This window comes from Corapipo altera, unplaced genomic scaffold (assembly GCF_003945725.1).
Source record: "Corapipo altera isolate COAL_440 unplaced genomic scaffold, ASM394572v1 62, whole genome shotgun sequence".
Taxonomy (NCBI): domain Eukaryota; kingdom Metazoa; phylum Chordata; class Aves; order Passeriformes; family Pipridae; genus Corapipo; species Corapipo altera.
In genome coordinates, this window is record NW_020884894.1 from 11,195,515 (window position 1) to 11,208,539 (window position 13,025).

Below are 13,025 nucleotides of genomic sequence, written 5' to 3' on the forward strand. Positions count from 1 at the left end.
GGGATGCCAGTGCGCCCGGTGGGTACCGAGGTAGGTACCAGGGTGGGTACCCGGGATGCTGGTGCCCCGGGTGGGTACAGGGATGGGAACCGAGGTCGGTACCGCGGTGGGTACCGGACTGGGTACCGGGAGTGTGCAGGGTGGTACGGATGCGCCGGGTGGGTACCGGGGTGGATGGATCCCGGTGGATGAGCACCGGGGGCTGAGTACAGGGGATGCCGATATGCCCTTAACTCGGGCTGGGGGTGCCGATGTGCCGGGGTGAGTACCGGGCCGGGATCCCGGAGATCCCAGCGCGGCGGGTGGGCGCAGGCGGCCCCGCTCGCCTCCTACAAGTCCCACAAGCCCCTCCGGGAGGCCAAGGACTACATCTCCCAGGCTGCCGGGGCCGGCCCCCCGCCCCGCACGGCACGGCACGGCCCCGCACGGCGCGGAGGGCGGTGGCGGCGGCGCCCGGGTGAGCCCGGCGGCGGGGCCGTGCCGGAGCTGAGCCAGGTACCGCGGCGGGGACGGGCCCGGGGCGGGGGTGCGGGCACGGCTCGGCTCGGCTGGGCTCGGCTCGGGGCACCGGTGCCGGGGAGGCGGCGGGGATGGCGGGCTGCGGCGGGGGAGCCTGAGCGGGAGTGCCCCGGTGCTGCGGGCTGGTCCTGGGGCTGGGGGCTGGTCCCAGGGAGCATCCACACGGGGTGCGTTGGGTTCAGCCCCGGCGTGATGGTCGCCGTTGTTGGCCCCGCTCCTCGGTGCAGATCCCGGTGCTGGCGGCCGGTCCCGCTGCTGGGAGCACCCACCCGGGATGCGGTGGGTGCCGAATAGCCCCGGGAGGATGCGCTGCCCTGGGGTGCTGGCCTCGAATCTGGGTGCAGGTGCGGGTCCTGGGTGCTGGTCTCGGTGCTGGGTGCTGGCCGCCGGGAGGATCCACCCGGGATGCAATGGGTTCGCACCCGTGAGGTTGCGCTGGCCCGAAGTGCTGGCCCGGGCCCTGCGGTGCTGGCCCCCGGGGAGGATGCGCTGGCCCCGGCCGCGGGCTGCAGCTCCAGGGTGCTGCCCGGGAGGATGCACTCACACCGGGGAGGATGCTGGCCCTGGCAGAGAGGTCGGGGCTGGGGCTCATGGAGCTGCTTCCCTCCAGCCGAGTGCCCCGGGATACCGTGGGCAGAGCTGGGGTGGCCACAGAGGGGACCGCGGCGGGAGGGCTGTTTGCGGGTGACCCTGGTCCCCACCAGTGCCAGTGTGAGGTCCCTCAGCAGCAGTGTGACACATGGCTGCGTGACACATGGCGTCCATTGCATAGGTAGTGGCAGCCAGGATTTCACAACCAGCCTGAGCGTCCCTGGGGACAGGGTAGGAAACTGTCACGGAGCAGGGGATGTCCCTTGCCTGCTTCTGTTTGTGTGTGGGGCACCAGCACGGGCATTGGAGTGAGATCTCATTGGTGTGCCTGTCCCAGTGTTTTGTGGTGTTTCCCTGGCTGAGGCACGGCTGCCAGAGTGGAATTGGTGCCAGAGCCTGGATTTCAGGGCCTGGTGATGCAAGGGGTCCCCACACGTGCCAGGGGCTTGGGTGCTCCTGGCACAGGGGAAAGGCAAGGTTTTGCTAAGGCTCCAGCTGCAGTCAGAGCACTTATCCCAAAGCTCCCAAATATTTCCCTGGAGCAAGGGCTTCCCATCCCAGCAGGAGAATTTTTAGGGGGGAGGACATCACTCCGGCAGCGTGCAGGCTCAGACTGGAGGAAGGGCCGCGTCCCCTCCTGCTGCCAGCAATCATAACACGTGGCCGGGGGGAACCAAATCACACCAAACCCCCAAAACTTGCTGAGATTCCCTCCAGGAAGACGCGTGGGCTGATGGAGGCAGTTTTGCCCCGCATTATCCGGGGCTCCCCCGTTTCCAGCCCTGAGTGGCCAAGGCGGTGAGCGCCGACGGGAAGTTCCTCAGCGCTTTGGGCTTGGTTTTCCTTGTTCCTCTCCTTCCATCAGAGCCAGAGGTCGCGGCGGCAGCGGGGAAGCTCGGGCTGGGGGGGGATCGCCTTGCCCGCCGCCCCCAACCCCACCCCAGCCGCGCGCGTGCCCGTCTGTCTGTCTGTCTGTCTGTCCGTCTGTCCCCATGTGGCAGCGAGCGGCGGCCCCGCTGCCGGTCGTGTGCGGCAGCTGCCTGTCAGAAGCGTTTCCCTCTCCTCCGAGGAGCTCATGGCGGTTCTCGGGAACGGCGGCGGGGCGCGCTCCGCTCGCCGCCCACGCCTCGCCGGCGCCGGAGGCAGGCGGGGAGAGCCCCGGCAGCCGCACGCTGGGGGAGCGCTCGGATTTTCATGCCCCAACAAGCCCCAAACTGCCGCTTTTTCGGTGGAGGGCTCTGGCGGTGCCGAGGGCGCGGTGGTTTCGCTGCGGGCTCTCGGCGCGCCCGATGCTGCCCAGCTCGGCACACCGAGGTCCCGGCAGCTCCACGGCTTTCCTCTGCTCCCGCCGCATTAAATTCTTGCACGAGTGCAAGCTGCGAATCGCTCTCTTGGCCGGCTTCAGTGCTTCTTCGTGAGCCGGGATTTATCAGAGCCCGCTGGACCCCGGGGGCTTGGGATGTGGTGGGAGAGGCTGGGAACCTCCTCTCCCTGCCCTGCTGGGCTCCACGCTGCCCTCCGGGACACCTCCTGGCTTCATGTCGCTCTTTGCCGTCGGTATCTTCCATAAGCTTTTTTTTTGGAAAATGCAAGAGATTTAGGTCCCAGCTCTATGGCAAAGTTCCCAAAGATACCCCCAAAACTGCACGTGGATAAGCGGTAAATATATACAAAAATTTATATCATCTATCTGTATATCTGCACTGTGATATATGGATTTTTTTTTTTCTTACTGGAGGGGTAGTTCAGTGCTGGGAATCTAAAATAACCCCCTCAACAACCGCTCTTGGGAAACCAGAACAAGCTGCAGTCACTTTGCTCCGGGTGCCACCATGTCCCCACCAAAAGACTTTTGATCTGCAGCAGTAATTGGGCTAATTAGGAAGCTGCAAATGCTCCCCCTTCTCCCCAGGTGTCTGAGCAGAGCCCCAGCTAGCAGAGAGAAGTCAGGGGCCCTCGCCAGTGGAACTGCTCTAATTTTACATTTAATGGGAGTCCCTGGCTGTAACTGGGCTGTGCTGGGATTGATGGCCTCTGGCCTGGGAGGCCCATAACTTCCCGGTGATGAAATCTCATAGGTACAATTTCCCTAATGACATCAAAGGCCTCTGGGTGTTGCCTGCAGGCAGAGCAAACCTGGGCTGGTTTACCCACAGTGTGAGCCAAGTTTGCAGTTCTCAGCTCGGGCTGTGCCCCGGGGGGGAGAGAGGGCGGCTGTGGGTCACAGCACCCATTAACCAGCCCTGGAGAGCCAAAGGAGAGCCTTTGGTTTTCCACTGCCTCCCAGCCTCGGTGCTGATGAGACCCAGGGTGGAGGAAAGGAAAGTGCAGTGGGGCTCCCTGTCCCTGCTCACCTTCTCTGGGCAAAGGGCAACAAACGACAGCAGCAGCAGCACCTCCCTGGTGCAGCATCCGCCCATCCCACACTCCTGCACATATTTTTCTGGTGAGGCAGAAGGCACAAACCTAAAGGGCCCAGGCTGGTAAAACGAGCAGCGGTGGTGGAGGGAGAGTGGTTCCTTCAGGGCAGCCAGCGGGGACACTCGGGGTGCTGCAGTGATGGATTGGGAGCAGGGGCCCTGCCCGTCCTGGGGAGCACGTCTGTGGTGTGGCCACGTCCTTGCAGGCACCTGAGGAGGGAGGGAGACTGATTCAGGGGTGTCTGTGGGATGCAGCCCTGCTGCACCAGGCAGGGAGGGGGACACAGACCAGGCAGATTGTGCTGATCCCAGTCTGCGGCTGTGGGAGGGTGAGATGGAAGTGTGGCTGGCAGCAGACAGCCTGCTCCCCTTGGAGCCAGATGGCTTTGCACGGGGAGAGTGCCCACCCAGCATGGCCCCATCAGGCAGCACAGGGTGCTGGAGCTGATGTGTAGTTCCCCAAGGGTTCCCACTGCGGTTGAGCCGAGGGGCTCGGGATGCTGCTGAACCAGTCCCTGCAAGACCCATCCACCAGCAAGGGTGGGAGCCTTCTATTCTGAGCTTTCCCACTGCTGGCACTCCCCTGTGCCCCCAAATCCCATAGGAAATTGCCTCAGCGAGGCTGGCTCCATCCCAGCTCCATGCTGGGGATTTGGTCTCCACGCTTGTTCCTGGCCTTATCCCAGCACTGAGGGACAAACCCAAAATAACCCCTCCAGAGGCCAGGAACAAGGAAAGGCTGGAATTGCTGCTCTTGGCAACCAGGGGTGCAAGTAGGGTTTAAAACATGGGAAACCCAATTAACTTGGCTCCATTAGCTGATTGAGCTGGCTGATAAGAGTATGATTAATTAAAAGGATGAAGAATAAGTTACCAGGTCTTCTCTGCTGTCGGGATGTGGCGATGGCTTAATGCATGAAATTGGCTTCTTCTCTTAATACCTGGTGCTCAGCTACTACTGGCCATCAGTCCTGCATGGCACTGATCCACAGCAGGGAGAAACATCCTTGTGCCAACACTGGGTCTGCTCCCTGCTCCTCTCCCATCCAGCTTCTAGGGATGAAAAAAAATTCACGGGGAAAATATAACACCTCTGGATGGACAGTGCAGGAGAGAACCTTCTTCATTACCTGTGCTGTTCTCGCCAGCTCTTGGTCTGGCTCTGGAAGCCCAGTGATGCAGAGGGGCAGGGTATGATCCCTTCCAGGGTAACAGGAGCTGACGTGGAGGCAAGCGGGGCGCGTTCCTCGGTGCTCTGCCCGCGGGGCTGCAACCTCCAGCGGCGCTCGGGCCTGGCAAGAAAGGAAATTAGAACAGTTTTATACATTTTTGTAATAATCCAGCTCGCTGAAGTTGGGTCTGAGACAAGGACAGGTCACCACTCGGTGTTTCTGCCTGGGGCTGAAGGAGGTGGGAGAAGACTCAGCTCACATCCACTCCTTCCCTGTCAAAAAACCCTCAGCCCTAACTCTCAGTTATTCCATCATGACAACAGGAGAGATGCTGGTCTGGTCCAAGGGGTCCCTGTGTGCTTCCCCCTCTTCCACCTGCAAGAGTCATGCACTGCTCTGGCACCCTGTCAGTGGTTTGGTGGTGGCAGAAGTGATGTCCCTGCTCAGGGGCCATGGGATGGGTGGCACCTGGTCACCTGCATCTCCTGAGGACTTCTGGGGGAATTTTCAGCCCCGTCATCCCTGGGAAGACCAGCAGTTGGTGCAGGCAGTGCTGCCCCTGCTCCTCCACTCCTCTCCCTGCCCCAAACAGGGTGACATCCCATCTCCCAGTGACAGCTCCTTCCTGTGCCCACCCTGCCGTTTATCGGCCTGGAAATTGGTGCCAACAACCTCAGGATATCTTAGAAACGAGCAAACAAAGGCAAGAAGACCTTAAGATGCTGGGTGGGGATGTGCCTGGTGGCATTACAGCTGATGGGGAAGGGACAGGCATCCTCCAGGCCCTGGGGCTGTCAGTCACATCACTCCAGCACTCCTCCTGAAATGAAGGATTACATGATTGGAAAAAACCATCCAGCTGTAAAAGCAGCAGAGCAATTTGCTGGGACCTTTTAATAGCCTCATTTCATTATCTCCTGCAATCAAAGAGAAACTTGTGTTTGATGAGCACAGGGTACCCAGGAGACAATTTAGGATCCTGGGGATGAATTTGGGAGTGGAAGGGTATTTAGTGGCATGGCTGGGTTGCTGGGCTTACTCACCACAGGAGAAATCCTGAAATCCCTTGTTATTTTAAGAAGGAAACATCAAAAATCTGGTGCAAAGTGCTCCTGCGGGGGGGTTTTATTTGTGGAGGCGGGTTGGGTTAGGATTGGGCAGGGAAGGCATGGAAATTGCTGGGGTACATGTGGATGTGTGGGTGCCCTGTGCCTGCTGGGGGCTGTAAGGACCAGTGCAGATGGAAATAGCTGCCAGCTCCTGCTAGGAAAATGATGACTCAAACCAGCCGCTGGGATTTAAGGCTTCTTTTACCGCGCATGAGCTGGGCTGGAGGGGGGGGTTCCCCCCGCTGTGGTCGGGGGCAGTTCCGGGAGGCCCCGGGTCGGGGGGGACCAGCACAAAATGTGCTCCAGATGCTGCCAGGGCTGGGATGCATCAGGCAGGACCAGGCTGTGCTGGGGAGCCGGAAAGGGATTTCCCCCTTTTCACCAGGAACAAAAATAACACAAGCACACGTGATAGCTCATTTCCTTTAGCCTTTAAAAAGCCCCGTGGGATGGTGAGCGGCGGGAGCAGGGGAAGGGGATCTGCCCATCCTGCCTGGCGTCCCCTGCCACGTCGCAGCTGAAAAAAAGCACGAAATTAGCCTTTTACCTCCAAATCCTTCCAGTGTTGTGCATTTAGGGGGGAATATACCTTTGTACTGGCTTTATCCCAAACTCCCCTGTATGAAAAACAGCCACCCTGCTTTTCCCTCTGGCAGCAACCCAAGGAACTCGTTGCAGTCACTTCTGGACATGTGTGTGGCATGTAATTGTGTTTAAATGCCTCCCCCAGAGCCTGGGAAAGGACTTGGACTGGGATGTGCCCTTGGTTTTTGGCTCTTTCCTTTAAAGACTGTCACCACTTGAACAAATATTTGACAGTGGGTTAAGGATTTGGGCAGGAGGCATCCATGCAATGGGCTGGGGGAGACTTTGGGGTCCATAGTCTCCCCCCATCCCAAGGAATTTTTTGGGAGGTGCAGGAGTCTCTGTCCCTTGTAAGAAAACCAGCATCTTCCAGAGGATGTTTTTCCTAGGGAAGAGGCATCCTGGTGCCTGCTAGCTCCTAATTAGTGCTGCCAGCCTCATGCTGGCCTAGCTGGAGCCAGGGCTGGGCTGTGGAGATGATGCCACTGCAGGGTTTGGCCTTGGGGGGGGGTTGGGGGGTCATCCTCTCCCCAAAAAAAAGGCCTGGAGGGGAGGTCACATCTCCATTCTCCTGAGATGCTGGATCCTGTCCCAGCTCAGTAACTGAGCTAAAAGGGGATTTTCAGCCTTTTTTTTTAAATTTGGCCGAGGAAGGGGATCTGGCTTTGCCCTCCCCCCGGCTCGGGGGGCTTGGCCGCCCCTCTCGTCCCTGCCCGGGCGCAGGCGCCGGCACCTCTGCCCTGGCTATTTTTACCCGCCAGGATCACGAGCGAGCGGGTGACCTTCCCTGAGGGATGCTGCCACTCGGGGCGGGGGGGACAGTCCCAGCGCCGGTCCCCGGGGTGCCCGTCAGGCTGCGGAACAGCCGCTTCCCGGGTGTCTCGGCGGCGGCAGCAGCCGGAAAAGAGGGTTTTGGAGGGGCCGCTCATGGCGTGATAGAGAAGGAGGATTGAGCCTACGGAAAAGGAGCCCCTTGTTCGGCTCCGTAGGCGAGTTCGTGGCTGAGCCTTTGTCTGGCAGGGACAGGGAGGGCACGGCCCGGGAGCTGCGGGGGTTTCCCCGGCACAGACAGCAGTGCTGGCACCTCGGCTCCCTTCGCACCGTGCGCCGGCTCGTCCCCTTTGGGGATGGCTCGTACCCTGTGCCAGGGATGGCCCGGGAGCCGTTTCGTCGCGTTCAGTGGGGAATAAACTCCTGAGCCCCCGGCGCCCTCCTCCAGCTCTGCCGGCTCTATCGCCGCCCCGTGACCCGCTGTCCCCTCCTTCCCGCTCCAGGCCGGTGTCGTGGTGGCCGCGTTCCCGAGCCAGGAGCTGCGGGCCCGGTGCCAGCGGATCAGCTAAACCCGGGGATGACGAGCACCGTGGCAGCTGAGCGCCAGCCGGGGCCGGGACCCGGAGGAGCCGCCGGGACGCGGTGCCGCGGCTGAGCCGGGCGAGCCGAGTCGTGCCCGAGCCCCGCGGCCGGGGCCAGCAGCAGATGCTCCCTACCTGGCACTCGGAGCCACCGGGGGCCCTCGCCGCGGCTGAACAACGCGGATGGAAAGCTGCAGCCCAGCAGGTAGGAGCCCGGTGCGGTGGGTCACGGAGGGCTCTACATCACCCCCCACCCCGCTGGCACCGCAGGGAGTTAAAGCTGTCGTTCCCGCAGGGAGCCTTGCTGGCCGGCTGACACCATCCCGCGCCCTATGCCCGCGCCCTGTGCCGGAGCGGGCGCCGTCCCCGGCTCAGCCACCCGCCGACCATGAAGTGCTCGTTGCGCTTCTGCTTCCTCTCGACCGCCTTCCTGCTCGTCTTCGTCATGTCCCTCCTCTTCACCTACTCCCACCACAGCATCGCCTACCTGGACCCCGGCGGGCTGGGCGGCATCCACCGGGTGAAGCTGGTGCCCGGCTACGCCGGAATGCAGCGGCTCAGCAAGGCGGGGCCGTACCCCCGGGGCTGCGCCTGCCGCCGCTGCCCCGCCGAGGAGCCCGGGGCCACCGACTGGTTTGACGGGCGCTATGACGGCAGCGTGTCCCCGGTGTGGACCAAGGACAACATGGACCTGCCGCCCGATGTGCAGAGGTGGTGGATGGTGAGCACAGGGATGGGAATGCTGTGATGTGCTCTGGCACGGGGGGGTCGCTGGCTGATGCCCCCCTGCCTTCCTTCCCTCCCTGCAGATGCTGCAGCCCCAGTTCAAGTCCCAAAACACCCACGAGGTCCTGAGCAAGCTCTTCCAGATCGTGCCAGGAGAGGATCCCTACCGCTCCCGTGACCCGCGGCGCTGCCGCCGCTGTGCCGTGGTCGGCAACTCAGGCAACCTGCGTGGCTCCGGTTACGGGCCGGAGATCGACGGGCACGACTTCATCATGCGGTGAGGGAGGGTCGGGGAGCACTGCTGGGGGCACTGCCCACCCCCAGGCCCACGGGCAGCACAAGATGCTGGCACCTCCAGGTGCTGGGATGGGTGGGAGTGGGTCCAGCCCTGCCACCTCCCCTGGGCTGGCTGGGGGGGACCCTCATGTCATCCCAGCACTCTGAGCATGAGCAGGCTGGGAAACTGCTCCTTGGCAGCATTCAGCAGCTCACGGGGGACATCCGTGTCACCTGCAAGGCACGGGGGGGCTGGGAGGGTGGTGTGACCTTCCTGGCTCTCTCCCCAGGATGAACCAGGCCCCCACAGTGGGTTTTGAGGGCGACGTGGGTGGTCGGACCACACACCACTTCATGTACCCCGAGAGTGCCAAGAACCTGCCCGCCAACGTCAGCTTTGTGCTGGTGCCCTTCAAAACCCTGGACTTGCTCTGGATCGCCAGTGCCCTCTCCACTGGCCAGATCAGGTTGTAAGTACCCAGTGGGCACCAGCAGCACCAGGCTGGTGACTCACCTACCTTGGGGACAGCTCCCCTGGGAGCAGAGGGAGTTCACTGGTTCCTCCCTCGGCAGCTCAGGCTGGAGATGGAGGTGTGGGACCCCAGAGCTCACCTGCCTTTCCTCTTTTCCCAGCACATACGCACCTGTGAAGCCTTTTCTGCGTGTGGACAAAGAAAAGGTACGGGGGGCTCATCCCCACAATGCCATGAGCACCTATTTGGCCACAGCCCCTGTTACCCCATCAGCCCCCAGGGCTACCAGTGCTCCTTCTCGGGGTGCCAGTGCTGACAGGGGCATGGCTGGGGCTCCAGCACTAACCCCAGCCCATCCTCCCAGGTACAGATCTACAATCCTGCCTTCTTCAAGTACATCCACGACCGCTGGACGGAGCACCACGGCCGCTATCCCTCCACTGGCATGCTGGTGCTCTTCTTCGCCCTCCACGTCTGCGACGAGGTAGGTGATGGCTCCTTCAGCTCCCGGCTGGCACGGGGTGGGTTTGCTGGGATCCTGAACCTTGCAGGGCTAAGGAAGGAGGTGGATTCTTTGGGTCCAACCGCAGCAGCGTTCGCTTGCTCTGGTTGCCTGACACCATGGTGATGGGCACCCTTGAGGGGTGGGAAGGCTGTGCAGGGAGACAGGGAGGAGAAAAATCACCCTGGCATTGCATCAGGTGCCCAGACAAGGGGGTCCCCCAGCCTGGGGATGGGTTCTGGCTCACTCCCTTCCTTGCCCCTGCAGGTGAACGTCTTTGGGTTCGGCGCTGACAGCCGGGGGAACTGGCACCACTACTGGGAGAACAACCGCTACGCGGGGGAGTTCAGGAAGACGGGGGTGCACGATGCCGACTTCGAGGCGCACATCATCGACATGCTGGCCAAAACCAGCAAGATCGAGGTTTACCGGGGCAACTGAGGGCTGTGCTGCCCCCGGCTCCCTGCTCTGCCGGGTCCTGCTGCCTGCGGGGGCAGAGGGCGAGGGTCTCCCCGGTGGCCTCGGCCGACGAACACCAGTCGGGCAGCGCCGGTTCCGCGCCGCTGACGGAGCCACCCCGGCGATATTTGGTGCCTCCAGCAGCCAATCAGGTTCAGAGCTAAAGGAGACTTTTTGCTTTTTTTTTTTTTAATAATTATTATTATTATTATTATTAAGAAACCCAGCTGAGAAAGGATTTATAAACACAATCAGCGACTGACCAGGCGGCGGGGGCAGCCGCCTCGCATCTCTACAGTCAAACCAAATGCTGCTCTTTTTAAAACAAGACAACCCCCCACCCCGAAGCTGGGTGACTTTGGGGAACCCCTCGAGCACCAGCGTCTGGGCCGAGGGGGCTGAGGGAGCCGCGGCGGCTGCGCAGCCTCACCAGTGGAACCAGCTGCTTCTTTTTTCCTCTATTTTGGGTTTTTGTTGGTTTTTTTTTTCCCACCTGGGGCAGCCGATGCCTCGTTTCTCCAGAGAAGGCTCCCAGCAGAGGCAGGTCCCAGCACGTGGATCCATGGGGAGCTGGCAGCTGCAGGAAGCCGATCATTGCCAAAGCTCCACTGCAGGCTGGTGATCACTGGCACAGCTGGGCTGGGAGATGAAGAGGAGCCCTGACTTCAACACACAGGATCCCTGCTCCTCTACCCGAGGACTGAGGAAGGATATGACAGATTTTGGGAGCGACTGTGCAGGAGGCAGCTCAGAAACCCACAGGAGCAGCAGCCCAGTCCCTCTGGCTGGGCTCTGTGAGCGGTTGCAGGATTCACAAGGCTGTGGGATGCAGCAGGGTCAAGGAGACAGGATTTCCTTCGCTTTCAGGCTGGGAAAAAACAGATTAGAGATAAGCTTTAGAGGGTGATTGAACTGTGCTTTTGCTTTTGTGTTGCTCTGAAGAGCTCTGGTGAGAAGCTGAAATCCCAAAGTCTGCTCCATTTGCGAGGGTGGTACTTGGTTCAGACCAGTCTGATACAGCTGGTGCCTTCAGGGTCCCCAGGGCTTCCCAGGCTGGACAGGCATGAGACAGGGAGATGCTGAAGTAAACTGCCTCCCCAGAGGTGTCATTAAAACCACTTTTCTTTGGGTCAGTCAGATGGGTGGGGGTTTTTTTTTGGTTTGTGTTTTTTTGGGGTTTTTTTTTAGGAGGTGCTGGAAAGCTCAAGAAAAAGGCAATCATGGAAAAGGTCCCCCAGAGAGGGACCCTCCACCTGTGCAGCCAGTGCCAAGAGTGGGGTGGGGGCTGTGGGGTTGTGCCCAGCTGGGGAAGCCCTGCCCACACTGCCTGGCTGCAATAGTTGTTTGAGGAACAATCACCATAGGGTTTTTTTGGGCTTTGAGGATTTTTACCCTTTTGTGTCTGGCTTTTCTGTAGCAGCCTCTTACCTGTTTCTCTGCTTCAGTTTGGTTGTTTTTTAGGGTTTTCTTCTCTTTTTTTCTTTGAGGTTTCTCTCTGCAATCATCAAACACCAGGGTGTGGGTTGGTCACCTGGAGCAGGCACTCAGGAGCCCCTGGGCTGGGGAAATTCAGCTTTTCTGTCCACAGGGCTTTAAACCCTCGAGTTTTGTGGTGGGTTTTGGTAGGTGTGGAGCTGCCCCAGCGCTGGCAGCGTCGAGCCCTGGGGCACAGAGGCAGGTGGCAGCGAGCCCTGCTCTCCACCTTCCTGGGTGGCTTTTTAGTTTTTGTTTTGTCTGGTTTTTTTACGGGGAAGAAAAGTAAAAACCACAAAACCACAAGCAACAACGAGTGCCTTGACCATCTCCCATCGGCCACGCCAGGCTGTGCCCGCTCCCGTGCCGGCAGCAGGGACTTGGCCAATGTATCTGGCAGTCGTACCCTCCTCGCACCAGGCTGGATCTTAGTTGGGAAGAGAGGGACACACCCAGGCCACTATACTGGTGGCTAGAAAGGCCAAATCTAGTGTGATGAGGCCAGACCAGCTCCCGGCCTGGCCTGACAATCACAGGGCAAGTGGAGGCGCCGGGTGCCAAGCCCGGGTACCAAACCCTGCAGCAGCACAGTGCTGGCACCTGGCAAAGGGTGTGTTCACAGCTCGGGGCTGCCCTGACAGTATTTTTTTTTTTGCTAACTTCCTTCCCCTACCCCCTCTTTTTTTGTTGTTGTTGTTTTAATTATTATATTATTATTATGTTTTATTTAAGCTGTCCCACCAGGACTGGCGAGCACTCGCGTTGCCCGGGCAGGGCCGCAGGCAGGAGCACACGCGGCCGGCGCACCACTGTACTGTACATAGAGGAGATGTAGGCAGAGGCTACGGGCAGGGGGGCAGGCAGGGAGGGGGTGCCCAGGCTTGCCCACCTGGTAAAGGTTAGTCTGCATCACGCGGTGCCTGATCCGAGCACCCGTCACCTCCTGCTCCACTGGGACCGGGAGAGAGACCAGTGCTCTGAGCTAGGGCTGGGAGCAGGCGGGCAGCTCGGCCCGTAGCCTCTGTGTACATGGGTACTTCTGCACACAACTGTCTTAAAACAACTGTTTTTTTTAAAGGTCAATAAAAACCATGCATCAAATCTGCTTGGGGGTTTTCGTCTGGTAGCCCTGACTGCTGTGCCTTTGCCTGCACCCAAACCCAGTCACGAGAGGAGGGAAAGGGAATGGGAGGGTTGGTGGGGCTCAGGTGCTCTGCTCTCCCCTCCACTCCTGGGCCAGACATCAGGCACCATCTGTGGGTAACCCCCTCCACTGGGGCAGGAGCAGAGCCTGGCCCCACACTGGCCTGGGTGCCCAGCAGCAGAGCCCTGGCACAACCCCTCCAGCCAGACCCCCGTGGCTGGTGA

General features: G+C 60.5%; 3 protein-coding genes across 3 annotated transcripts in view; 1 reads left to right on the top strand and 2 right to left on the bottom strand.

Annotated features, from left to right (window-relative positions):
* FUK (fucokinase) overlaps positions 1-316 on the bottom strand; it is an 8,594-nt gene extending 8,278 nt beyond the window's left edge. The window contains exon 1 of the mRNA XM_027647133.1: positions 103-316. The gene's annotated coding sequence lies outside the window, so the exon portion shown is untranslated. The remainder of the gene's footprint in view (positions 1-102) is intronic.
* A 138-nt stretch (positions 317-454) lies between these two features.
* On the top strand, positions 455-12,758 carry ST3GAL2 (ST3 beta-galactoside alpha-2,3-sialyltransferase 2). The gene is made up of 8 exons (XM_027646929.1): positions 455-495; positions 7,671-7,953; positions 8,044-8,469; positions 8,558-8,751; positions 9,041-9,220; positions 9,384-9,429; positions 9,588-9,707; positions 9,993-12,758. The coding sequence occupies exons 3-8, from the start codon at positions 8,137-8,139 to the stop codon at positions 10,164-10,166; spliced, it is 1,047 nt and encodes a 348-aa protein (XP_027502730.1). The 5' UTR covers positions 455-495; positions 7,671-7,953; positions 8,044-8,136; the 3' UTR covers positions 10,167-12,758.
* Positions 2,214-7,325, bottom strand: LOC113948942. The gene is made up of 4 exons (XM_027646972.1): positions 7,155-7,325; positions 5,416-5,493; positions 4,661-4,822; positions 2,214-3,740 (listed from the first exon to the last, which is right to left on the bottom strand). The coding sequence occupies exons 1-4, from the start codon at positions 7,323-7,325 to the stop codon at positions 3,288-3,290; spliced, it is 864 nt and encodes a 287-aa protein (XP_027502773.1). The 3' UTR covers positions 2,214-3,287.
* Positions 12,759-13,025: the final 267 nt, after the last annotated feature.

Bases quoted from the DNA above. Each gene is read 5' to 3' on its own strand.
- LOC113948942 (XM_027646972.1), bottom strand. From the start codon at position 7,325: ATGAGCGGCCCCTCCAAAACCCTCTTTTCCGGCTGCTGCCGCCGCCGA. The intron at 4,823-5,415 runs GTCTTCTTGCCT...CTTTCTTGCCAG, and splicing joins TCCCCACCCAGCATCTTAAG to GCCCGAGCGCCGCTGGAGGT. The intron at 3,741-4,660 runs GTAATGAAGAAG...CTCCCTCCTCAG, and splicing joins AGCTGGCGAGAACAGCACAG to GTGCCTGCAAGGACGTGGCC.
- ST3GAL2 (XM_027646929.1), top strand. From the start codon at position 8,137: ATGAAGTGCTCGTTGCGCTTCTGCTTCCTCTCGACCGCCTTCCTGCTC. The intron at 8,752-9,040 runs GTGAGGGAGGGT...CTCTCTCCCCAG, and splicing joins GGGCACGACTTCATCATGCG to GATGAACCAGGCCCCCACAG. The intron at 9,221-9,383 runs GTAAGTACCCAG...CTCTTTTCCCAG, and splicing joins TCCACTGGCCAGATCAGGTT to CACATACGCACCTGTGAAGC.